Source organism: Channa argus, chromosome 11, assembly GCF_033026475.1.
Source record: "Channa argus isolate prfri chromosome 11, Channa argus male v1.0, whole genome shotgun sequence".
Lineage (NCBI taxonomy): Eukaryota > Metazoa > Chordata > Actinopteri > Anabantiformes > Channidae > Channa > Channa argus.
In genome coordinates this window covers 19,306,788-19,333,746 of record NC_090207.1, presented here as the reverse complement: position 1 = coordinate 19,333,746, position 26,959 = coordinate 19,306,788, and the positions used below count along the sequence as shown (strand labels likewise).

The 26,959-nt window shown below is 38.5% G+C and overlaps 1 protein-coding gene across 2 annotated transcripts; it reads right to left on the bottom strand.

Moving 5' to 3' along the window:
- Positions 1-927: 927 nt before the first annotated feature.
- grk5l (G protein-coupled receptor kinase 5 like) lies at positions 928-26,727 on the bottom strand. 2 transcript variants are annotated; one of them, XM_067520183.1, is made up of 17 exons: positions 26,245-26,727; positions 19,576-22,404; positions 9,995-10,090; positions 9,795-9,907; positions 7,357-7,434; positions 6,829-6,926; positions 6,537-6,629; positions 5,251-5,314; positions 4,988-5,128; positions 4,656-4,846; positions 4,505-4,542; positions 4,243-4,332; positions 3,947-4,155; positions 3,731-3,868; positions 3,410-3,547; positions 3,149-3,280; positions 928-3,045 (listed from the first exon to the last, which is right to left on the bottom strand). In XM_067520183.1, the coding sequence occupies exons 2-17, from the start codon at positions 19,598-19,600 to the stop codon at positions 2,962-2,964; spliced, it is 1,728 nt and encodes a 575-aa protein (XP_067376284.1). In that variant the 5' UTR covers positions 19,601-22,404; positions 26,245-26,727; the 3' UTR covers positions 928-2,961. The 2 variants fall into 2 exon arrangements, with proteins under 2 accessions (XP_067376284.1, XP_067376283.1); XM_067520182.1 differs by lacking the exon at positions 19,576-22,404.
- Positions 26,728-26,959: the final 232 nt, after the last annotated feature.

Here is a 26,959-nt window from a genome sequence, read left to right as displayed (position 1 = left end):
TGAGTCAACAGTGCACATGGCCAGAGGAATGAAAACTTGTCAAAAGAGTAGTAGGTCATCTGATTAGTGAACAGCGATGGGCCAAGAGAAAACAGGAACAGATGAATAAATCCCTAAGAAGGCCTGAAATTACCTTAACCTGCAACCTTGCCCCCCTCTGGCTGGATGACAGGAATTATCCATCACTCTCTCTGGCCTTCTGCAGGGTGAGTTCTCTCATTTAATGGAGGAACACACAATCGATGTCTCTTGTACTGTAAAGCTTTCTCTTTTCTGAAACAAAGTGCCAGGACCAAAACGTGGTCATATGTCTGTCTCCAATGGTTCTCAGTTTGACAAGTATTAAGCACCTCCCTAATAATAAATATATACACTTGCAGTAATGTCCCACGGGCAAGTGTTTTTTAGCTTTTTTTTCGTCCAAAACAATTTGGAATATAACGTGGAATATAATTCACAGTCCTCACTGTAAAAATACAAAAGTCTGAATTAACCATCTAGTGGCATTAATACTAATATAAAGAAGTATGGCACTAAGAAAGTGGAAATTTGGAAAATATCTTCCCAATAGTTTCCCATAGTTTTTCACACTTTAAAGTATCTTGTCATGCCAGTATGCATAGGAATCATTAAAGCTACCAAGAGCTTTTCAATATACCATTGGCATTGAGTGTTGTTTTAGGACAAACCTGAACTTTTTAAATCTATCCCTAGAAAAAGTCATACATTTTATTTAAGTAATTTAAAAGTATTTTTTTTCTTCTAAACTGTAAAATACTACTTCTAGATTATTAGATTATTACTACTTCTGTATTATTAGTACAGCAGTATTGTATCCCTGTGATAATAAGAGCTTTAATGTCTACTCTTTTGCACACAAGAAACATTTTTTAAATGAAAGGAAATAAAGAGACAGTTAAACTGTAAATTACTGAAACTATAACACAGAGTTTATTAGGACTTGAAGGACACAGTGGGTTTGGCTTTCACATGCACTCAGCACTTTGCTGTACATCACATTAAGAGGGAAATCTCCCTTATTGACTCCCTCCTTTCTTAATCCTTCACTCATCCTTCCATTTACTTCCAACAAATTATGTGTGTGTTTGCATCGACACTTTCCCAGCAAAACAAACAAGCATGACAGTCAGAGAATAAAACAAAGTGCTGATGTCTGTATGGACATTTTCAGGGAGATCATGCTTACAAGCAGGCACTTCAGTCAAATTCAGAAATTTTAGTTTTATATCAAGTACACAGAGAGAAAGAAAAACAGGCTTGCAATTGGTAAGGGCGGTTAAAATTACAGCAAAGACCAGCTTCCACCACCTCCAAAAGGTAAAATACCACATTCTTAAAACATGAGATTGAGGTCATCCTCCCTTTTTCTTTTTTACTTGCCATGCTGCTGTTAGAAGGCCACTTCTTTGTGTGTGATCCTCTGGTGTCTTCCTGAACTGGACAACTAAATAAAATTCAGGTATGATAAGCCTTTCAAGTAGCTGTTAATACCCTGTGTCTTTGATTATGGCAGGACACAAAACAAGAGGAAGACCCTTTAGGTTTGTGAGGCATTTTGAAGAGCATGTTGTAAGTGTAAAGGGGAAAAATATAAAAAACCTGTACATGTGACAGCAATGCCTATGCAGCATTATCCCGTAAATGGAAAAGGCATAAGAAGAACAAGAACACTTTCGTTTTGAATGAGCAAGTGGCGTGTGACAATATCAGTACAATAATGTGCCTTAATGATTAGAGGTAAAAACATTTTCATTTGGTGACAAAACAGCATGACATTATGTTAATTTGTGCAACTTGTAGGTCAGGCTGAGTGCATGTGTTCCTCTTCACTCCATGGGAACTGTGCAGAAAATTGAGCAAAAAAAAACAAACAAACAAAGAAGAGACTTCTGTTTATGTACAGCATATTAATTAGATTTTCAAACTCCACATAATGTTGAATAAAAAAATGACACTGTAAACCCAGGGAAACATCTGTGTGTATATGATGGTAACATCAGTGGAATGAGGTATGCAGAAGCAAAAGTGATACAGCTGTCCATACTTACACTTGTCCATGACATGAAAACACAAGCAGATTCTCACAACTTTACCTGTGTATGCCCATTTATCTGATGGTGTATGGATGTATGGTATGTGTGCTTTAAGCTATATGATATGTCTGCAGGCTCATATTTAGAGAAGTATAAAACGGATCACACATTCTGATCCTCCTGTAGTCCTAAACGTCACCTAAAAACCTTCGAAAACCAATAAATCAACATGAAAACAGTATCACAAAACTAATCTTTGGCCTGAGTGTACGCAAGGCAGTGTACATTATGTGTTGAGGTTGTTGAGGTGATGTGTTCTCAATGTTTAAGGAGTGATCTGAGGTATGGAAGGTGGAAAGTATACAAAGAAAGTATAAGTTGTACTATGAGTTGTACAGATGGTAACGCTGAGGGGTGTAGATAAATGGGAAGATACTGGTACAAGATACAGGCCAGAAATTAAAGAACTGTAAATAAGAGAAAAAGAAATTCCTTTTCTGGAAAAACTATAATTCACCAAGACCCCATCTTCTATTCCCTGTGGTGGTCTTTATTATACAGTGGATCCCCTGAATATTAGCTTTTTTTTTAAATCATTTTCTGCGTTCATCAAGATCAGTGGCTCTGTTCTATAGTCCAACAGTCCTGAGGGTAAGTAAAGTTTGATTTCCATATGTCTCTGCCATCCCACTATAAATGTCTGGGGTTCTGAGGATCTGGTCACCCCCAGCTGTCGCCAACTGCTGCTCAAGCCCAGGCTGTGGACCAATCAGCAGCAGGGAAATCCCTCGGAGCTCCTTCCCTTTTTGTGTGTCTGTGTGTGTGTGTGTGTGTGTGTGTGTGTGTGTGTGTGGGTGGGCGGGTGAGTGGGTAGTGGGATGGGGGTGGGGGAGGTTCCCACTAGCCACTAGGGGGCAGAGTTGGACATGGAGTCCACAGAGTTTACACTGGAAGACTGGACACGGCTGTGGGAAATAGACACCTCTGGGTGCTGCAGCATAGAAAGAGAGATATAGATTTGTGTGGGTTAATTTGTATAAGTATTTGGGGGTTTGTATGTGTGGTTTTATGAGAGTGTTTCAGTGATCACTTACATGCCTCCTGAAGATCCTGTCTAGCAGGCTGCGTCTGGGTGGCTCTGGAGGCTGATTCCAGTCTAGATCTGGAGGCCTCATCCCTTGAGGCCCAAACACATTCAAATCTCTAAAGCACTCAGTTTCTATCATCTGAAAGACAGAAAAGGAACGGAAAAGAAAGGAAATGAAAGAAAATGAGAAACTCTTAGAGAGTCATTTCTGCAGTTATGCAAACTGCACCAAGCTCTTAAAAATGTCAAATTAAGTGCCCAAACTTACCTCATTCTGCCATGGGATGGAAACACTCCCTGTAGCGAATTTGGAGTAGAAGTCATTGTCCGTTTGGTCCAAATTTACTCCCTTGACTGTGGAGAATTGTTCTATGTCCAAAACATCTTTACAGTACACTGCCCGAGGCTGGGAGAGGCCAACGGCCAGGAAAAAGACAGGGTTGAGAGGAAAAACAAGAGATTTTATCTTTATAGATAATTTACAACCAAGGGATTTTACTAGAAAATAAAAACACATTTGTCCTGCAGTGTCCATTTTGGTGCAAAAGTATTAAAAGAAGAGATTATTACACATCACAAAGCTATTTACATCAGGCACAAAGGGAGGCTCCACTATTCCAGCCTCTAGCCTCTTGAAGTTGATGTTTTTGAAGAATGAATGGGCCTTGACACTCGCTGATCCATCTGCTGGGCATCCCAGCCGCTGCTTAGGGTCTTTGGTGAGCAACTGGGTGGGCAGAAACAGAGACATATCATTAAATTACTCATCCTTCTTTTAATGTCACAAAATGAACATCATTCTTACCATTCTACAGATCAGCTTTGTGTCTTCTGTAAACTTGTCACTGTACTCCTCTTCCTCCTCCTGCACTCTCCTTTCCACCTCTTCCCGTTTCACTCGTTCTTTGCGGGCACGGAAAGGCGAACGTCCAGCAGTCATCTCATAAATGAGACAGCCCAGTCCCCACCAATCAGGACTCATGCCATATTTTTCATTATTTATCACCTCTGGAGCTGGAAAGCAAGCGAAGCAGGTCGTTACGGTTGTGTTGGTAATTAGTCAGGTAGATTTACTTATGGAAATGTTGCAGTATTTCTTACCCATATAGCCAACGGTCCCCACCCTGCCTCTAATGAGTTCTCCTTCAGGCACTTTAATGGCCAACCCCAGGTCAGAAATACGAATGTGTCCTGTAGCAAAACAGTGGTGAGTATGAAAGCATTTGATATTTGTAAATTTATTATTATTCTTAAATCCAGTGGATGAAGCAAATAATACCTTATGAAACATTGATATGATTTGAAATTGTGCTTTTTCAGCAAAATAAGCAGTTCACAGCAAGAACTAGAAATATAAACTCACCGTTGTCATCTAATAAGATATTCTCTGGTTTCAAATCCCTAAAAATGATATGGTTTGTAAGTATGTTGTAAAAAAGACATGAATTATAAAAAAAATAAAATCTAATTGATTTTGAAATGAATACAAAAATGTGTGATAATTACAGTGGTACCTATAGACAATATATTCTCTGTGTAGATGCTCAAGTCCACAGCAGATCTGAGCAGCATAAAACTGGACCCTGTCTTTTTCAAAGCCTGGCGTGCCCATATTGTAGATGTGAAACTTCAAGTCTCCACCGTTCATGATGGTCAGCACCAGACACAGAGCATCTTTGGTCTCATATGCATATGCTAAGCTCACCTAAGAGAAGAAATTGAGAAAGAGAAGAAATGTTAAATCTCACAAAAATGGTTACACAAGGAAGTCATACTCTTGCAAAACAGACAGCCTCTGGCTGCAGGTAGTGACTTGCCAAAAAATCTTCTTTTATGTTTTACTCACAACAAATCTACTGTTGACTTTCTCTAAAATCTGCTTCTCGTTGAGGGCCATGGACTCTCCTTTCCTCTTCTTTATCCTCTTTTTCTCTAGCTTCTTGCAGGCGTACATCTTTCCTGTTGCTCTTACCTGGCAAGCACACACCTGACAGAAAAAAATTCTCACATATCTCACATACAGTATAACTCTTTTTTTAAACCACAATAATCAACAATAAAGTAATATCATCATTTTTTATCACCACAATCATAAACAGTATGTCTTACCTCTCCAAATCCCCCCTTCCCCAGCACTCGGTACTGTCTGAATGTGTCCTTAGTGATTGGTTGCCTGACAGAACACAGACACAGCCAAATCCATTAATGGATGCTCATATAGTATTGATTAGGGCAGAGATATAATCTGCAGAATTCAATACGATCCTGAGTCTGTTTCCTGTGCAGTAGCTTGAGCATCATGGTTTCCTGCATGAATAGAGTCAAAGTGGCTCTGAAAGCCTGCTGTTTACTTCTAAATGCCTTTATCATGTGTAAACTCTGCATAAAATATTTTCTTGTCTAAAGTGATCATGCTCTTGGGAATATTCCTGAAGTCAAGTGTGTCTGATCAATTTGCATAATCTCTTCTTAAGCCTGACATAATGTTTTTGGAAATGGAATTTACATATATATAATTTTACATGGAAAACACACCCTAACCCTAATCCTATGATATGATAACATTTAATGCATTGAATTACATATTAAACTACACACCAAAGAATAAAATAGTTAATTGTCTCATTGTTGACCAACAACATCAGTAATTTAAATACCACTATCGTTTAATGGTAACATTTTAAATGCATGACTTTTACCTGGTAAATTGTGAGTTTACCAAGTAAAGGTCCTGCAGTTAAAATACTGTTAAATACAGAAATACTTGTGATGGAGTATTTTGTAATCAAGTATCTGAATATTTGAATGTCTTCAATTAAGTTTAAAATGTTATTATTAATGTGTGCCATAAAATGCTCAAATATAGACCAGACTGTATATATATACAGAAGTTTTCTATTTCAGCCTAAAAGGCACATTACAGAATAATATATTATTAATTTGAGTGGTAAAAAAAAGTTATAGTTATAAGTTAGTTATAAGATTGTATACGTGTACTATCTAATTCAATCCAATGTTCGGCTAGTTTCAGACATACACCAGTATAACAGCACCTTTTATCTATGAGCTCAATAATAAACATGCAATTGGATTTACATATTGTGACATCAACATCAACCAAAACTGAACAATATAAATTCTAAAGGCAGAACTTTTAATTAGGCTGTTGTATTGAATTTTAATGTATTAGACTGTCCACGTAGTTACCAAGTGGATATTTATTTTTGTGTTTTCTTATTAGCCTGACAAATAAAACTCTTCATTGGTAGTAACTGTAATTAGAAAAGATTAGATGATAACAGAAGATTTGAAGACTTTATGTTAACTAATATACCTCTCTCATGCAAACGCTGTTTATTAATTATTATTATTTGTGTGTATACTTATTTGTGTACCTCTCCAGCATCTTCCATTGCAGGAATCGGTCAAAGTACATGCTGTTTTGGTAGTCTGCGAATGGAGCTCCACTCAGGAAGTCATGGATAGCCCTGGTCCGATACACAACAAAGCAGGCTCAGCTAAAGCCGTTAAAACTAAGAATATGGTGCAAGCTAAAATTCACTTAGCAATCTCTGTGCTGTTTAATATATACATACATGAGGTAAATAATAAAAACAAGGCAGAGAGAAAACAGGTGAGAGCCTAGCAGACAGGTGAGTATGAACTAAGAAGAGAGCGATGACTCACTTGCGGCAGTTGCTGAAGATCTCCTTACATGGACTGAGCTCAAGGTTCTCTCTGCACTGCTCTGCAAAAACCTCTGCTATGTCTACATGCTGAGGTGACTACATCAACACACACACAGAGTGATATTTGGACACACATTCGCATGTACCTTACCTTTTATTACACACACTACAAATTCATAACTTTTTATTACGCACACTGTATTAAGCTAAACAGACACATATACAACGTTTCCCTGAGCACAGTACATCAGTACATTATGTTTAAGGCTTTGTCAAAGATTACTTTGTTACTCTTCCACATTTCATGTGTTATTTTTCTACATTTAATATGTGCATTAAACTACAGCCTCCCCCACACTGTGAATATGGGGAGGCTTTCATTCAGCTGTATTGTACAGTATTTTGTGCTTTAGAAAATTTCTAAAGGTTTTAGACAATAATCACTATAAAAATGCAATACAGGCAAAATATATAATAAGAATACTTTGGTAAGAGTTTGGTAAATGAGCCAGATTAGGACACTTACTTGTTTTGTGAGAAAAGTCTTGATGATCTGGTCCCCTCTGCTTTTTCTTTTTTCATCAGGCGTCACCTCATAGTCTTCCTAATTAACAAAATAATTCAATATCATTAAAATATCCTCTTCAGAAATGTTCTTATGTTTACTTTTGTACCACAACCACAAACAAAAATACTTTTATGGTGCTGTAACAGCTTTTATTATAAATCATTTTTTACATATAACACTAACAAACAAACCAAAAATAGGTTCTCTTTTCCCAAGTCATATAAAATGGCTCCATTCCTAGTCAAGTTAGGTCCATTTATTTTGTAGAGACCAAAATTACAAATTTGTCTCAAGGGAAACTACTTTAAATACTTTAATGGGAAAAATATCTTAAACACAACTCAGGATTTTATAGTCATCCAACCAGAAGAAGACAGCAGAGATAAATGACATATTTTCCAACTGTGAAAACGCAAAAATGTCCACTGCTGTCAGATGAGAAAAAATGTGTATGACAGAGTAGCTGTTGTTTAGTGCCACTTCACAAACACACACCTCTCACTCTCTGTGTGTCGCTGCAGCTCTCACATAAACATATGCTGCTCTTGGCTCCTTGTTTGCACATACGTAGCCGCTGACACAAACAGGTTTGGCCATTACACACTGAACATATTGGACATCTTGCAGCGGCAGCAACATGAAAAGCTCTCTGACGTGTTTGTAGCAAGCACTTTTAACTTCTCAATAAGGGGTGAAGCAACATGGCGCCCATGCTGCACACTGGCTCGAGTCTTTCTATCAGTGGCCTTTTTCCAACATAGTCCTTTGTTGCCAGGCAACCACACAGTAAACATGGTGGGATTCCTCGAGGTCCTGGAGTGTCACAGTGTGTCACACCAGCATCACCAGCTTTCCACTACAAAACACACATGCAGTACATAAACGCATAAGCCCAGAGCTTAAGGAAAAAGAGGCTTAAAAAAGACACAGCATCACTGACACCTATGAACAAAAGAAGGCCAGCAAAAAAATACCTTTACAAATGTAAATGTACATATAATAGTATGACTGAAAGATATAGAGAGAGGGCGGTGGTGGTAGGTTGGTAAAGGGCGAAGTGTGATTGCTGCCAAGTGTTGATTAACTGAGGCTTTATTATCAAATTACACACACATACAAACACACACACAGACTAAATGGGCTGTCTGAGTCCCACCTCTTGCTGGTGGGGGGGTCAGCCAAAGAGAAAAGAATATGCCCCTTTAGCCTTTTAGAAGTAGATGAGATCCAAGAAATACAAAAACCCTTGATAGAATACAATGAGACTGATATACTGTGCCTTTTGAAAGTTTAAGAACCCTTTAGATTCTATAGTTTGGGATCTTTGAGACATCTCAGACTGTTACACACCTCTGTTTTGGTGTGATCTTTGTTAGTCAGCCACTCACGAAGATGGTAACATTGTTGATGTCTCCTTCAAAGGTGTTCAGAAATAGTTTTGACAGAAATACGTCAGATGGTATCATTTTCCTTAGTAAATAATTGACCACGTGTATTTTTTGTCTCATTTGTGTAATTCTGGCTCCTATTATATAGTTTCAGAAATTTTCTTTAGGTTTAGCAAAGTTTTCACAAACTTTCAAGCAATATTGTATACATTCCCTCTTCCTCCTGTACGCTTGTGTTTAAGCTGTCTTGTAACATAAACACTTAAAAAAAATGATTTTACCACACATCTTATTAAATTGTCTGACTATTATAAGTGGAAAGTACTTTCTGCAAAGTATGGTGTTGAAATTACACAAGAAAGCTCTAGTAAAACTCACATTTCCATGTTATTTAATCACTTGAAATTGAAGCACCTGGCTGGTTGTAATCACCCTCAGGACTGGTTTATTGTCAGTGAAGTGGTGAGTATAATGCTCAACACTCACACATGGCGCTAGAGTTCATCACATGGAATGCAGAATTAGCTACAACACACGTTTGAGATGAGTGTGTATAAGTGGTTTCCCCCTTGCAATAGGTGACTTTTAGAGCTGTTGGGTAAAAGGGAGCATAGAAGGGAGGGGGCATTGCAGAGTTAAAATAGACATCCTTGCAACATGTCCATGAGAATGGGCTACTGACTAAGCTGGAGCACTGCTAACATAGCTTTGCTCCTGATGACAAATATGGTAATGTTCATTTAAATTAAAATTAACAGTTGAAGTGGATGCATACACACAGTTTAGCAACTACATAAAAACAGTTCACCAGTTCTACAGTTCCCCGATACAGTTACAAAACTGTGATTGACGAATGGTGTTTGGTTGCAATTGTTAAAAGGAAAAAAGAGAGCTGATTGTTGACACTTTCCTGAGGATATTCCCGGATTCATAGAGGATTCCCGGATTCTGGTAAAAAGACGCCTACTCAACTTGTGTGTGTGTGTGTGTGTGTGTGTGTGTGCATACCATTGCGTCTAATAGCTGGATGCATCGTTGCAGTTTAGGTCTGGTCTCACAGTAAAGACGGAAAAGAAGCCTTCCAATAGGCTGTTTCTCACAGATTCTGAAATAGTCCCTCTCTGCAAAAAAGAAAAAAAAAAAGTTCACAAACTTTTCATACAGTCAACACATTGTAAGTGAACACACACACAAAAGCACACATGTACCGATACTGTTTCCCAGCTCAGTGCACTGGCTTATATGGGGGAAGCGAAGGATCTCCTTCCATTTTTTGCTCCTGCCTTTCCGCTTTCCTCCTCCACCTGTGGTACAGGGGAAAAAAAAGAAAGTGAAAATGTTATAATGGAAGAACTTCATAAAAGATTATTTTCTTCACTGAGGAGCAAATCAAGGCCTAATGGCTCAAATGAGTGGGAAAAAAGAGGAGGGTGTGTGTGGGCTCTCCCCTGACTGAAATCATAGTCTCAGTGTGTATATATAATTCATAGATTATGTCGCACTTCCTCTGTAAATCTATCCCCTGTCTGCTGACTTTCTCCCTCACTCAGTAGCTTTTCTGAGAGTGGAACAGTGTGCCTATTCTGGCCAACTCAGTTCCCATCAGAACCCTGGACTTTGCCAGATTAGATTCCACTGCTCTGAATAATTATGCATCAGCTTCCTGCTGCAACATAACACCATCAGGAGCAAAAATCCCTTACATCCACATAATCTCTTTAGATCTTTGAAGGAAACTTAATCGGCAGTCATTCCTGAATCCAATTTCACTTGCCTTAAATTTACCTTTCAAATTTGATCACTTCCACACTTCCCATTATATCTGTGCTCAAATCACCTCTGCCTTTTCCTCTCGTATGTATGTCCACTGGGTGGGATTAACATGACTTTCAGTGCTTATGTCACCGTTTTCCATCCATTCCAATTAATCGTGCCCTCCGTTATGTTTGACTAAGTTATTTTTTTTTTCCCTGATATGCGGATACTGCTCTAATGAACTGAGAGGGATTTCCTTTAACCGGTCTGTGTGGTGGAAATCGGCTGCAAGTGGCTCGCCTGATGTGAGAGGAAACATTGTGAGCTTTAGAGCAGGAGAGGCAATGACAAGCAGACATCTTTAAGTAATAACCCAGGAATGTGAGAGGAACTACGTCATGTTGCAGGCTCTGACTGAAAGCTTTAGCAGCTTTCTCATCAATCCTCCTGGATTACTTTCTATCTCATTCTCTCTCGGGCTGCAGTTTGAAAATCATCTCAAAACAAGGATCCAATACGCTGTTTCCATAAAACAATGTGAAAATTTAAGTCTCAAATTTATATGTTTTGCTCAGATATCAAACACAATCCAGACATAATTTATTATATGTATATGATTTCATGTCACAACATTCAAAACTATGGCCTCACAGTCATTGTCCACATGATTAAAGTTAGTGCAAATGCGATGACAGTGCCACGAGGGTCTCATTAACAACCGCTGCCACAATGGAAAAATTATTGTATTGCAAAGTTGCATTCGCCAGCACTATTAGCACTGATTTAATTCATGAAGATTCCCATTTACAGTGTGGAACATCATAGGCATACAGGCATAGGCAATTATGGATATTAAATGTGCTATTTTTAATTCATTGTATTTTCATTAGAAACTGTTTATTTTAATTTTGTAATGGAGTTTTTTAAAAAGTAGTCTAATACTTAAGCGAATGACCATAGATATAAGAACTTAAGAACTTAAATGGCAGAATGGTGTCAAGTCTGGGCTGCACTTTATGCACTACTTGTTATTCTCAGCATTATCAGCAATGCATCGCATACAAAAAACTGTGGGACAAACATTCTAACAAACATTACAAACAGCATTAAAGAACATTATTTCTGTAAGGTACAGTAAGGTAGTACCCAGTGTTTGTGAGGAAAGGTGTAACATTCTACTCTGTAACTTTCTTGTACAAAGTGATAGTGAAGGTCCAAAAACGCGGTCCATTCATATCAATAATTGAAGAAGATAAACATCTTAAAATAAATTAACCATTAATCTTTTGAAACATTTGAAGTTAATATTTTTTTACCTCCAGTATGTGAATCATTTAGTGCCTGAAAAATACAGTGTGTCATATTGTATCAGATGTCATTTCAGGAGATAAATTTATCGGATCAAGGGTCTGTATTGGCTGATATGGCAACGATACAGGATTGGTGCTGGATACAAAAGAAAAAAAAAGGTTGGGACTGGATTTTGACTTTGTTGTTTCCAATTTTAAACATTTAGCAATAACCAATGGGCTTAGCAAAGCTAGTGATAATTTGGCTTGAGCTGCTAATGTAAAACTTTCTCAGATCAAATAAACAAATTTGATCTGCTGCTACCATTTGCATAAACTCTGATATCATATCATCAAGGCCCTGCTTGGCTCACAGTGGGTGTGCCAGTCCTGAACACGTTTTTTTCTAACACAACCTAAGTAAACTTTGACAGGCTTGTTGGAAGAATTATTTTAACTTCAGGTAGGGTATTCTTTAGATAAACAACCATATGTCAGACACACACACACACACACACACACACACACACACACACACACACACACACACACACAATATTATAGTCATATCACAATTGACAAACACATGAATGTATTAATAAGTCAAAATATCCTCCAAGAGAATCATTAACTCCCAGCACCTGCTCCTCATAAACCTTACTGTAGACCAAACAAGCTATAAACAGGCACATTTCCTGATTTAAACACCAGTTGTTCTTTGAAAACAATACCTATGCAAAGTTATGCTTCATAACAAAATACAAACACACTCAAGTGTGTTGCTGTGTGGTCCAGTATTTTAATCTCTTTTAATAAAAACATGACGTCTGCCAAAAAGCACAACAGTACAGTGAGAAGAGAAGGTCACCCCCCTCGGGGCCACCATGCTAAAAATGAATGCACTTGTGCTACTGTAAGGCGTTAGTGGTTGAAAGCATCCACCAAATTGCATATTTTTCCTGCGAAGGGTCAAGCCATGTCAAATAATTGAAACAAACATAAGCACTCCACCCAAGCATTCAACCTCTACACAATACTGATGTTGTTCCTTCTATTATTTCTTTTTCATTTTCTCTCACTCCTCACTGCTCCCTTCCTGCTTTTTGTAACTCATCTCCACTGCTATCACCTTCCGCTATTCCTTTGTTTCCTGTGATCCAGCATCTTTATTTTTTCAGTCTTTCTGCTATCATTGCCTCAACATCACTGTGACTAGATAATGATGTGACTAGGTTGTATATATAGAAGTAATACAATTATTCAGTGATTCACTGTAGAAGTTAAGGAGTAGAACAAATTACAGAGTAAAAAAATATGCTTTTTTGCCTTCTTATCTTGTTACTCATCTCAGATTCTCTTGAAATCTTATCTTCTGCACAGCCAGTCATTACTATTAAAGGGACTCCTTTTGCCACATTATTTATAGCCAGCATATCCTTAAACATCATTCTTCACTGTGTGTGAAAAAGAGAGAGTTAGTGTGTGGGAAATTTAGTGGAAATGAAAACATCCAAATTGCCTCGCAATCTCTTTACTAACATATTTAATTTGAGTTCTAATGTAGTTAGGACTCATTCTAGGAAGGAAACAGAAGTAACAGGAGTTGGGTGCCACATCACAACCTGAAAATAGTAAGCATAAATTATTAATCTCCACATAAAAGAGACATACACGTTTGCCAAATTAGTGCATTATTTGGAACTAGTGCACTAGTTCACAACTTGGTCATAGTAGTTCAACAAAATTGCTTAGCAGTTTAGTAGTGCGGGCACTAGTTAATAATGAATAATGAAGCTCAATAGTTGACTAGCTGAAGCCTTATATACCTAACTAGTAAATAAGTGAGGCGCAAATTGCTTACTAGTAGTACTTGTGAAGTCTAAAATGCTTACAAGTAGTTCTAGTGAGGTCCAAAACATGGCTTAGACAACTGAAGCTAGTGACACTAGTGGTTACATGTTGGGGCTTACATGTTAACAAGTTAAAGCCAAAATGTCTAATGACTAATTCACTAGCTTAAGCTTCTTTAGTCTTATTAGTTAGCTAGTGAGGCTTAAAATCTTCCTTAAATCCTTAAAATCACTGTATCACTAGTTAAACGTTCTTTTGCTTTGAGGCTAAAAATGTTTACTAGTAAACAAGGTAAGGAGGTATTCGTATCTTTACTAGTTAACTAGTAAGACCCTAATTCTGGTACTAGCGAACTTGTGCAACGCTGTAGTTGTCATACTAGTTGGAAAAACCTGTGCACTAGTTGATCTCTGCTTGGAACTAGCTAACTAGTGAAATATCAGACAGTTAACATGTACGGCACTAGTTAACTAATCAAGCGTAGATGTTGACTAATGGATAATTTTGTTTAAGTTAATTAATTAACTAGTGAGCATTGTGGCCTTCACTAGTTACCTAGTAATAATTGCTTTGAGGCAAGTTCAGTGTATAGACATGGGGCTTTTATTGCAAAAGGTAGAAACAAAAGTGGTGTGAGGTCCTCCAATTGACACTGAAGAAAAAAACATTTCATTCAGATTCAAACCATGGAGCCTCCACTTTATTATTTGATAACTTTCTTTAGTACAGTAAAGGCAAAATTTTATACTAACAGCATTTGTATGAGATAAAAACACGCCGTCACTGAAATGTGTCATTTAATTTACGACCTGGCATACCAGTACATCAATTTATGATTTTATTTACCTCTTAGAGACAGAGATAGAAAGATAAACAAACAAAGCGTAATTACTAATTTATATGATCATGATAAAACCAGATAAGTTTTCTGTTTTTATTTCCTGAATACAGAAAATCATTACATTAGTTTCACACTTAAAAAGGCAAAAAAGTATCAAAGAAAAAAGTATCAAAAGTAATTAATTTAAGCTTTGTCAATTTAATACCTTTGGTCTTATTTATGATAAGAGACAAAATAATTTAAGCACTGGTTTCATTGTATATTCTGGATAAATAAAAAGCGTGAGCTGGCAGTTCACAACAGTGAGCTCACCAGGCTTCATAGGGTTAAATCTTGGCTGAAGAGAATACCTCATGGAGAGCAAACAGGAAGGTTGTATTTACACCCCTTTCCTGCCTCCTCATTTGCATTTAGCATCACTATTGTGACTAGTTGGCACTTTGGCTCTTTTTAGTTAACTAATACAGGTTTTGAGCCTTACTAGTTAACTAGTAAGGTCAAATGTCAGTCACTAGTGTAACTTGTGGATGTTGTTGATCTTAGTAGCACTACTAGTAAAGATGTTCAGCCTTACAAGTTAACTAGTACTAGTTAACTTACTACTTAACTAGTAAGGTTAAATAGACTTCAACTTGTCAACTAGTAAGGTTTTTGACCTTCATCATTTAACTTATATGCATTTTTGCTCTAACCAGTGAAATAGTAAGCAGTTTTGTACAACTAGTACAACCAAGTTGCCCACTAGTGCCCAACCAGATCCACAAAGTGCACACTAGTAGAGGAAATATAAGTTAGATAGTAAGGATATTTAATAAATGCTCAAACAGATGCCATAATATCCTGCAGAATAGGCCTTGTTTCTCACCTGGCCTGAAAAAGGGTTTTAGGTGGATAATGGGGAGTGAGAATGGGGAATGTCATCTGGATATAATGATCATGACCCTTAACACCTATTAAAACCCTAGGAGGGGATTGTTAGGTGTGGCCCCTTTTTGGATATATGAATTGGTCTTAAGGCAGAATTACACTTCTGGGTTCTGGATGTATGTGTACATTTGTGGGTTACGTTCAGATATGTCGCAAAAACCTCAATTTTCAAAAAAAGGAAGAAAATTCTGAAAACAAAAAATTGATGTGCATGTTCTTAGTGTCAACGAAACGTGGTTTTCAATGATAAAATAGATAGAACACGATCTGGTCTGAATGGCTCCTTGCCAGGATGCTCCGCTGAGGTATTGTACAAAATTACAATGACAAAAGCAAATATCTGAAGCTTCTGAAGTTACCTTGTTTTCTACATTCATAGCTTAGATGATGATGTGATAGACATCTACAGAGAACTACAATGCCCTATCCTTTGTTGTCATTAGTAAACCTATAAATATTTAAAGAGTTAACAAAAGTGGTCTTTTCAAAGACCAAATGATGAACAATAGTTTGTGTCTCATGTGAAGTATACTATGTCATCAAACCCAGCCTTTTCTATTATGGTTTTTTGTTTTTTTGGAAAGAAAAAGTCACCAGTTGAATTACACTCCTCATAACACTCAATCAGGACCCTGTTGGATTCTAATAAAAGTACAGCCTTTTAGTGATGAAACATTTTATTTGGATGGCAACTCTAAACACATAAATCAAAATCAATATAAATAAAGTCACAGCACAACAATAGAATATATAAAACATTTATAAATATTATATGAAATCGGGCAGGCAATGTGACCATCTAGACAGGTATGAACTGTTACATTTCTTCCTCTTCTACTTTTCCATTCTTTTTTCCGATCAACAAGGGAAAGACCTTGTTGAACCCGCCTCCCAACACTATTCAATCAGCTAGTGCGATGCACATCTCCGCACGGTGTTGAGATTTGGGAGGTGTGCACATCGTGGCCTCAGAGAGCCTGTGCTAGACATAATTCCGTTCTGTTTAGAGGTGTGCTTCGACGTTTATGTGTATTGATGAAGAAGTGTAATTCCACCTTCAATCTCCCTTGGGATGGATGAAAGGGCAGCATGGTAAATGGAAGACAAATTTTGCCTGAAGACTTCCCCTTTGTTAAGTGAAGGATTCTCTTGTGATCATTACATCCCGTTGACTGCGCCCTGCTCTCACCTCCACTATTATCTGCCTAAGGATCGAATTTAGGCAAGGTGAGAAAAAAGACTCTGGAGGATACAACTCCCTCTAACCAACTTTCCCTCAGAATGAAGAAGATTCTTGAATGAGTTGTGAAACATTATCATCCAAGAAGAACGTAATCCAGTTGGCATTACTCAACCTTCACAAGTACATTATGTGTTAGTTGGTGGCAAAAGTTTACAAAAGCATCATAAAAATCAATAAAAAGGTGGCTGCATTCTCAAATTATGATATGAATCAACAAGAAAAACAAAACTTGCGCGTGCTTGTTTTTCACAAAACTGTGCTATCAAAAGTACGAATGGGCTTGTAAATGTTGTCCAACAGTTCTCACTCTCTCGGGGTCTGTCACTTACACATGAATAGAAATATGCAATACACTGTGGGTATGCAGTACACAGGGTAATTTGTTCCATGTGGCCAGTGTGGTCACCGCCCTTTATTTATGTTTCTGCTCAGCAGCTCTGACATCATCAAGGCACGTCAAGTGAAGCAAAAATAAGGTCAGAGAGGGTACGACATCCACGAGGTGGGACACCAGGGGGTTATCGCCATGCCAAACATCTGTCTGTGTGTGTGTGTGTGACACACCAAAAAAACCCAATTCATGAATTTGTGTGTTGATTAAACACACACTTGCACTGTCACACCAAATATGCAGCCAAATCTGCTGAGGACAACCAGTTAAAACCACATCCTGAAACACTGCATTTGGCATATATGTAACAATAACATCTGCAAGAGAGTGTGATGTGAGAGTGGTGGAAGAGAGCAGTGGTGACTATACATGCATTTCTCTACACCTACACTGTATGAAAAGTGAGATAGTGACTCTGCACCAACTTTCAAATCTCTTCTTGTCCACAAAAAACTGATTATCTGCTCATTTAACTCTTGTTTCTTCTCACATCACCTGTTTTGTTTTATCTGTTTAAGAATATACACAGTTGAGTCATACTGTGGTGGTCAGCAAGGTACCAACACAGAGAAGCCAACCAGCACCAGACTCTGATAACAATGCCTTTGTTTTCTCAAAGTTTCCATCTTCCTTCTCTCCCACAATGTCCAATGTTTAATACTTGGAATTTATTTGAATATGACCTGCAGGTAATGGCTGGTGTTTTTGTCTATGCAAAGCACAGAAAGGATAACAAGCAGAATATCAAGCAAGAAGAGAAGTTTGCATTGGCGCTCTCTTTAAAACATCCTCTTCCTGCTTCACAGGGCCCTGCAGAGAGCCTCCTAACAGTATGGTTGCTTGATTACATGTCACATCTATATAGTAGTAGATATAAATCACTGGTAAATAAAGGCAGTAGCTTTGTGGAAATTAAACACTTATTTCAGGATTGTGTGTGAATCTTTGCAGAGTAGCCTATGTATACAGCATTTGCAGAGGTTTACATACAAAGATGGAAGATAATAAACTCAACAACTTTGTATTTTATTTTGCCAGTTTAGTGTGCTTATGTAAACTAATGCAAGAAAACTGCAGTAAATTCTATAGCATTGATCGACTACTCAATTTTTAAATTTATTAGAAAATCTAAGGCCTTATTTAGTAGTGGCACTGCCCTTCACTTTTATCTCTACATGTGAAAAACTTGTTATTGACTTTAGAACTTCAAGGTTAGTCCTAAGGCTACGTTTAACTCTAGCAGCAACTGTATTTTTGTGTGTCGTCCATGTGCCACAGGAAGCCTGGGGAAATGCTGCCTAGACCTGAGCAGAAGAGGAGGACTATAGCAGGAAGACACTCTTTGTTGCCTTGTTCCACCATGATGTCATGCCGGTCTCTCTGTTCAGCCACCTTATTACTATCCTGAACGAGCTCCTCTGTCCACGTATCCCTCATTATCGCAATAATAACGGGATAACATCTGCTAATGTGGTCAGAGTAAACATTTGTGATCTACGGCTTTTACCTGGCAACACTTGACTATTCTTTTGGCTGGTCGTAATTTTAAAATCAGTCACAGACAATAAAAGTAAGATCTAATCAGCAGAATTGATGCTCACAGACAGCTGTGTCCCAACATATCGATCGTACTGTGATGACAGTAACAGCCAAGTCTAACTTGAACATAAAAATGTTGCTGTATTTAATATGAAAGCTACCTGTATTATCTAAATTTCATATCATAAATTTACTGTGTAATACACTGCCCACAACTACATTTGCACATAGCCTTAAGATAAATACACAAACATGACTATATTCTTCTAGTCTTTATGTCCTTGTAAACATTACTGCTATTAATAGCCACCAAGAGCATGAGCAATGTGAAGTGGTTAAACTAGTCCATGACCTCAAAGCTGGTGAGCTGTGACAGTTGTCGCTAGAGTGCGCGTGTTTACACGAGTGAAGAACCATGTGCAGGAAGAGCATAAAAAGGACAAAGTGGCAGAAGGTCTGGGAAAAGTCAGGTGCCACAAGTTTCCTGTTCTAAAAATACGTACAATTTGGAAAATGAGGAGGGAAAACATTTCTGAAATTATGTAACCAACCAGCCTGACAAATCACAATGTGCATGCGTGTGCAAACACACACACACAGAAACACACCCGGAGCAAGCTGGGTAATACATGCTGTTTGCTCATCCATAAAGATCCAGGAAGACAGAGCATAATCCACGTGAAGCCCTCCATAATAAGATGCTAACATGCTGTGATATGGTGTTAGTGTGTTTGTTCACCTTCATAAATGTTTTGATAGGGTGCCTATCATGGTAATGCAATCCTATCTCTACATGGAACAATTTTATTTCTTTTTGCTTCAAGTGAAACTCTGCAGTTCCATCACAAGGAAACAAACATCCATCAAAAAAGCTTCCAATGAAAACAATAGATTAAAAAATTAACACATGGTGCTCTGAATCCTGATATTACTGAAGACTGTTGTGCACGTACCCGCAAACAAAGGCACAAAGCCCATCCCGGAAATGGAGTTCAAGTGTTTACAATGCCCTTCTCAAGCTGTGCCCATGTCCTTCTTGTCCTTGCACACAGCCTCTCTGTCTCTTCATGAGGATATTTGTTTCATGTCTTGCTCTTGTGTTGACAATCCCCGTTCTTTTGTCCCTGGTCTTGCAACAGCCCTCAAAAGAAAAAGCAAAGATACTGGAGAGTAGGTTGTGGCCATAGCGGAGCTGAAAAGCTCAGAGAAAGCTGCTATTTCAGCTTTTACTTAACTCCAATTTTGGTTGTCTTTTTCATATTGCGGAAAATTCTCAACAAGCATTAAGGAAGAGCAGGTGCTGTTTGGGATTTATTATGTTTTTACAATATCAGATGTTGAATGCTCTATTTTCCTCTCACAATGCACTGTGAAAATCCCCCAGGCCACAGATTCCCATAAGCCACATATGGTGGCCCATGTGAGACCAGTGGCATACACACATGACGACTTCCCCCTCCTAAAATATAAACAAGGTGAAAATATCTCTTTTTTATTGCCTAGCATTGTATTAACATTAAATAATTACATGGCCTCATGTAACTGCATAAAATGTCTGACCTTGGTGTTTGTTTGGATAAATGTGTGCAAAATGATAAAAGTGCAAATCTTGCATTTAACTTACCACACTACAGGGGAAGACTTTAGGGAGGAAGCAACAAAAGTACAGTATTGATTATCCCACGATTAAGGAACATCAAATATTTATTGGATGTTCCATTAAAGAGATATGGCAACAGTGCAGATCACAGGAAGCTCAACAAGACACAATAAAAATGTTGCATAAGTAATCCCTATCTGACATAAGGGGGAAGAAACATATCAGTTTGGTAGTTTCCTGCATTCCTAGAGCTTTTAAGTGACAAGCTGTTAAAATTCACTTCTGCGTCCACTTTCCCTGAACCTGCTTTGTCCACTTTTACTCAGATAATTGTCTCCTATATTTTCCAGAAATGCACTCAACAACACCAGGAGAACAGACGTGAACTTGTTGCATCCAGCTGAGTTACATATACTGTATGTGTGGGTAGAGGCAACAATAACAATAGAGATAGTAAGAGCCAGAGTGCTGAATTTTTCCACTGAAGAAAAAAATGAGTCACACTCCTACTCAAAACACAGCGAGCCTTGTGGCATGTTGTGGATGGAGAAATCAGTATCTGCTTCTTCTTTGCTCTATATAGCCACGTTTAAGTGCAAAATGGGATGCCAAAAAAAATTTAAATCTGAAACTTTAAATCTGAAGCATTAAAAAAATGCATGAACTGCTGATTCAAAAAGTTTTTTTTTTCTAATTTTAAAACAAACTGTGCTGAACTTATCTCAGTAACTGGGCATCCAGTAGTCTCATTGGTCGTTAAGGTGCTTTTACCACATGACTGCAAATTACTCATTTAGATTTCCTGCAAATGTACCTCTGCTGCATATCTGTTCTTGTTTCCTGTCTAGATTGTGAACTGTCAAATAAGGGGAAAATGTCAAAAAATTAAAAATTTAAATTAAAAACATCTTAAAAACATTCTGCATGTAATATTTAGTTTGTCAAGTAGTGACCTGCATGAACAACTAACCAAGTTAACTGGATCCAACAAGTTAGCGACGTATTTAATAATGTTGATTTGTAAAAGCAGGACTGTTTCTTTAAGCCTTCATTTGTATTTATCTGCTTCTGAATGGTTAAAGAATTGAAAGAAATGCACAGTCCTTAACATTTTCATTCTTGTTTTTTATGTCACGAGCATCATGGTGGTGCATTGGTAAGAACTGCAATCTCACAGCTATAAGGTTTGAATCTAAAAGACAGCTGCAGCCTTTCTGTTTGAAGTTTGTATGTTCTCCCCGTGCTCACATGGGTTTCGTACAGTGTCCTCCCACACTCAAAGGTTAACTGGTGAATCTAAATTACAGGCAGGTTTAAATGTGAGTGTTAGTGGCTGTCCGTCTGTGTATGTCTTTTTGTGTTGGCCCTGAGATGGACTGGAGACCTTTTGGGGGTGTACCCTTCCTTGAATGAACACCTTCCACTGCATTAAAACAAATTTAAAAATCTTATTGTGTGCCAATTTATATTTCTCTGTATTTATATTTATTATAAAGCTGAAAGGATAGAAATGTCTAAAGGCATATTGGCAACTCTAGGTTGTACTAACAAAAATGGTAATACTGCCTTACAAATACATTAATTCACTACAATAAACAGCAAGCACTCTGATGTTTTTCAAGTAAAATGTTCGCCATAATTGTGCTAGCGATGTTAACTTTTGTTAATGTTAATTGTATATTCAACTGATGCTGTTCAGATGAACACACAGGAATAATGCTATTTATGCATGTATTTCATCATAGAGCACAATGGTTAGCCAGCAACAACAGACAGTCAGAGCCAGTCGGATTCATCTTAAGGAGAGAATAAATGCCTGTGTCAAAGTCCACAGCAAATCCACCCAGAAGTGAAAACATTTTAGTCTTTACCACTTTGCCACTAGCATGTGTAGTATGTTTCTTTTTTTGGGTCACTGACCTTATACTTTCACTTATTGTAAACCTAGACCCCCAGTAACCACATTACTTTGGGGATGTTGCAGCATGCATGAATGCATACAAGAAGTGATAGATGCTAATATGAGAATGTGCCACATTCACACTTGCCTTGCTTCTTTGCCATCAGAAGAACCCAGTGAGAAAACAGCAGGCTGGTTTCACTTGTGTTTCTCAGTCTCCCCTCCATTAAGGCTCTCTAAAATTCAACCTCATTACATCATGGCTTTGTTCTTTCAAAGGTCCTGAGGAGGAGCATTCCAAGTTAGTGTTTTTGTTTGTGCTGAAGTGGGAAAGGAAGTTTGTGAGACAACATAGACAAAGAGTCTACTGTATTTTATTAATAGTGACATTGCCTTTAACCTGACAGGTGGAGGACCATACAAGAAAACAAAGACCTGTGTTGTGCATTTTTCAGTTAAGATTATGGAGCTGAACAGGTTACCCAGCTCATTTTACAAATGCTCTGTTAGATGTAACAAAAGCATCTCCCCTGGCCTGCGGAGACTTGCGCTGGCATCACATGAAGCAAGACCACTGCTACTCACCCAATGTTCAGCCCCCAAACCCTTCGTAGCAGGAGCTCTAAGTCACTGTAAACATTAGAAGGACAGGTACCTCCCACTTGGTATCCAGTATAACCTCTTTAGAAGTCAGTTCCTTAATGGTCTATAATGTTTGAACTGATCATACTGTAAAAGCATTTTAAGAGTACAATGAACCAAAGATCACAACAACAAATTCTAATAGGCTGTCAGATAAGATCTGATTCATTATAGGCTGGAAACAAACAAATGAATCTTCATGAAGGATCACAGTGTTTATTCTTTCAACAAGTCTGGTTCTCAATCTAACTGACACTCATTCCAACCTGTTGTTAAAAGGTAAATTCATCTGAATAAATCCTTCACTACTTTTTGTTTTTAAGATGTCTGCTTTTGTACCAATATTAATGTACTGGTATATCTGTAAGGAACACTTCACTGCTCTAACTTTGCAGTGATTTTCACATGAATTTGATTTAACTACATCACTGAATAACACAACAGCCAGCGGCAGAGTGGAATTCAGTTTAGTAGCCCAGACTAAATATCCCAACACTGTTACCACAATTCAAGAAGAGCATGTGGATGCAGCAATGCAGTTTTTCCTCCTTAACTCTCATTCACTTCAAAGCCCAATGACATTTGCTCGCCTGAGTTGGAATCTACAACCGCTGCCAGCAGGAGTTGTGAATGGGGAGGCAGACAGAGAAGTGCACACACACACACTGCCCAGGATCTACGGCACTGATAGTCCTTTCGTCAGAGCAGCAGAGTTCAGGTTACAATTAAACAAAGAATTGACCCCGACTCCCATCATCTGCTAACACACATAAATCTACAGTATGCCTTGACACTTAACTTGCTCACTCAGCCTACTTATATGTCAGCTAATATTTGGCTAAAAAGCCACACCCGAACAGAGTTGTAGTTGTCAGATGATAATAGGATGAACAAGCTGGAGATTGGGGTGTTTCATTTCACTGCATACTCATCGTCCATAGTCATAGCCATCTTCCGGAGACAAGCTCGTCAGGAAGATGAAGTTCAGATAGCAGCAGCCCACTCAGGTTGTTATGTAACGATCAATTTGATTAAATAACTTATGGGCTGCATCTAATTGATGGGTATAAGTGTTGAGTGCACAGTAATTGTATAATACCATTTGGCTGTACTGTATATAAGATGGCGGTCGCTTAACAAGGCAGTTTCATATGTCCTTTTATTTTATGGAGATCAAAATGGGTTACATTTTTCACTGATTAACATAAAAAGGCATTTTTGTTTCATTAAATCATATTTACTCCCAGAGGTTTAACTGAGTTTTAGGAGGTTTTAATATTCCTTCTTTGAGTCCCTTAATCAATGGTTAGTGTTCACAGGGTCTTGGCAGTAAGACCGAGACCAGAACGATGGACAGCTGGCACAGGGCCTGTTTTGCCACTCCCGGCTTGTGGATATCAATAGTTTTTTTATTTCTACACTTTGCTGCCACTTCCACTGCTGAACTGACTTGGAAGGTGTGAGTACACTGGCATAAACAAGGCAGAGATTGCAGTGTAAACTGGGCCTTCCTGTTGTACGTCGCCGTGAGCGTTTGGACAGAGGATGCATGTCTCTTGGCTAAACTCTGGCTCAAGATGCATTTGCATAAACAAACAGGAATAAACACTTTTTATTCACTTCATGCACATTTTCTCACTACTGGCTGGTAAGTAACATAAAATGAGTCTTTGTGTATAGTGCACTTTGCCGTGCATATGAGTGAGAAGCAGAGAAGTTACCACCAACACACAGGAGGTCTGCACAGCCATTGGCACCAGGCCCCGTAAGATAAAGCCTCTAATGTTTTAGTGAGTTTGAGGATGCCCCCAATAACAAAGAGCAACCTATTACATGTTTAAATGTGAATATAATAAAAAAGTTTTAGCTGCTGAAATGTCTCACATGGATGCATTTGTAGGGTAACTCAAAGAGACATCTCATCGTTTAAAGTCAAACTGTAAAAGGCTTTTTATCTCCCACACACAGTCAGGGCAGGGGCTAGTTGAGCACCAATGGAGTAGCTGGGACAAGCGAGATCTGTCATGGGTCATTAACTGATCTTATTAATTCATGAGGCTTAATTCACCCAGCCCAGTCATGCACTGCTCCCATGAAATAAATGTCCAATCTGACCCGCAGCAAATGCATCCCTCTTAAGCAGTCTGACAGCATGTCGGCTTCCTGTTTCATTTTATTATTCCATTAATTCCCATGAAACTTGCTCTGCCCTCTCCACAGCGTAGCCCATTTCTTTTCTTATGTCATCACTGGGAGATAAATGGATGGAGTTGCCAGAGGCACAGTCTACTTCTGCGTCATGCTGCAACTCCACAGAGACTGTTGCCATATGAAAACACGTGCTGCCTGCGCTGAAACTTGTGTATTCACTTGTGAGAGTGTGGGCTTTTTGACAGAACACAAAAATGACTCACTTTAGAGTAGAGCTTGTGGAAGACTGACATGTATTGAGAAAACACGCAAGTATGGAGCACATAGTTCCAATACATCCTTGAGAGATGAGGTTTGCATACATTGAGAACTTTAAGGAAGTATTTCTTAAAGCTTAAGTGGAAAGAATGTTAAGACAAACAATTCATTCCAATTTAAGTTAAGCCACTTGGACATTGCTTCAATTAAAGGAAAGGAAATAAAGAGGGTTTTTTTCATATGTCTTCTAACAGATATTAAAATAAAATACACCCTTATGTGGAATTTTTAAGTCAAATTCAATATTTGATTTGGAGGACCAGCACATCAAAACAACAGCCCACTATACTCTAAAGAAGCTATTTTGTTTTAATGCACAACCCAACTGCTGCCAACCCTGGAATACCCAGTAACTACCCGTACATCCTGCAGAGACTGTTTCAAAACAGTCACCGCAGGATCTTTACCTGCAAGGTTTCCCCATGCCCTCAACACGACCCTGCCTTCTTCAAAAACGGCTATTGATTAGCTAATGTATTTCTGACTTCACAGTCAACTGGTCTTCTCAGACATTTGACCGTCTACAACCGGCGCAGGCCCCGATTTCAGCACCAGTCATGTCGCCAGATCACCTTTGAAATGCCAGCCAGCCCAAAATCACTTGATTCCCACTATCGATAGGAGCTATTCCCCGCTTCAATGTGTGCCTCAGCATGTACTGTTTAATGTTGCGAAAGATCGCAGAATTTGCTCAGACAGCGAAAGCGGATGTGGGAGGAAGATTTCCCCCCATTTACATGTGTGGGAAAACTCGTGAGCATAAAACAATCCATGATCCAAATGATCACAAGATGAACTGTTTTAGTGTGATGTGTTGATGCCTGTAGGGTTGCATAAGACATTTTCCTTCTGTTGCATCTGTGGGGTTTACCTGCTGTGCTGAGCGGGCAGTCCGCAGGCTGCCTAGTGCCGTCATCATTACGGTAATTCACACCTTTTCTGCATTTTGAGCCCCAAAAGTGGAGCAGCTTGGCCTACTTACTGTCTTAGCTCCTTTATGTGTCAACTTACCCTCTCTCGCTTTTAGCAGTACAGTGTTGGCTACAATGTTCTCCAGCTCCATCAAAAAATATATCCTAAATGCGGAGGTTTTCGGTTCACAAAGGGTCTGCAGCGAAAAGAAGAGTCCTTCAGCTTGTGTGCTGTGTCTATGTTCTTCACTCCTCGTCGGTATCCGAGCAAATTTTACTCATAGCAAAGTCATAAGGGATAAAACAGGATGTCATAGATTTGCATGCAATGCAAGCTGGACATGGTTCTTGTTGTGGGCTGGAAGTGCTGCGCTGCATTTCTACTCCAATCCCCCCAAAACCATTCCATGCGTAATTCGGGTGCGGAATCTTTCCAATCCAGAAAATAATCACGTTGGCGGCACCGATGTATGCGAACCGAGTCGATTCTTTACAGCGGAATCCCCTGGATACTACAAGCTTACATTACAACAGCAGGGGTTGGCTGAGTGCACCAGAGAGGGCAGCAGTGCACCCCCTCCCCTGTTGATGCGTAATGAAAATGGGCTGGGCCTCTCCGTCACAGCGGCATCAAGCTAGAAATTGAAAACGGTGCATCAAAACTTTCCCAAAGCCAATTTTTTTAGGAAAATAAGAAAAATTAAAAAAGAAAAGAAAACTTTAAAATATTCTTAAAACAAATATTTTATTCTAGAAGTGGCCCGTATTGCATGAGAGCTTGTTTTCCTCCTTAGATATTGATTTTCTGTTGTTCT

Coding starts and splice junctions, on each gene's coding strand:
- grk5l (XM_067520182.1), bottom strand. CDS start 26,296: ATGGAGCTGGAGAACATTGTAGCCAACACTGTACTGCTAAAAGCGAGA. Junction 10,091..26,244: donor ACTGCTAAAAGCGAGAGAGG/GTAAGTTGACAC, acceptor CCTGTACCACAG/GTGGAGGAGGAAAGCGGAAA. Junction 6,927..7,356: donor AGACTTTTCTCACAAAACAA/GTAAGTGTCCTA, acceptor GTGTTGATGTAG/TCACCTCAGCATGTAGACAT.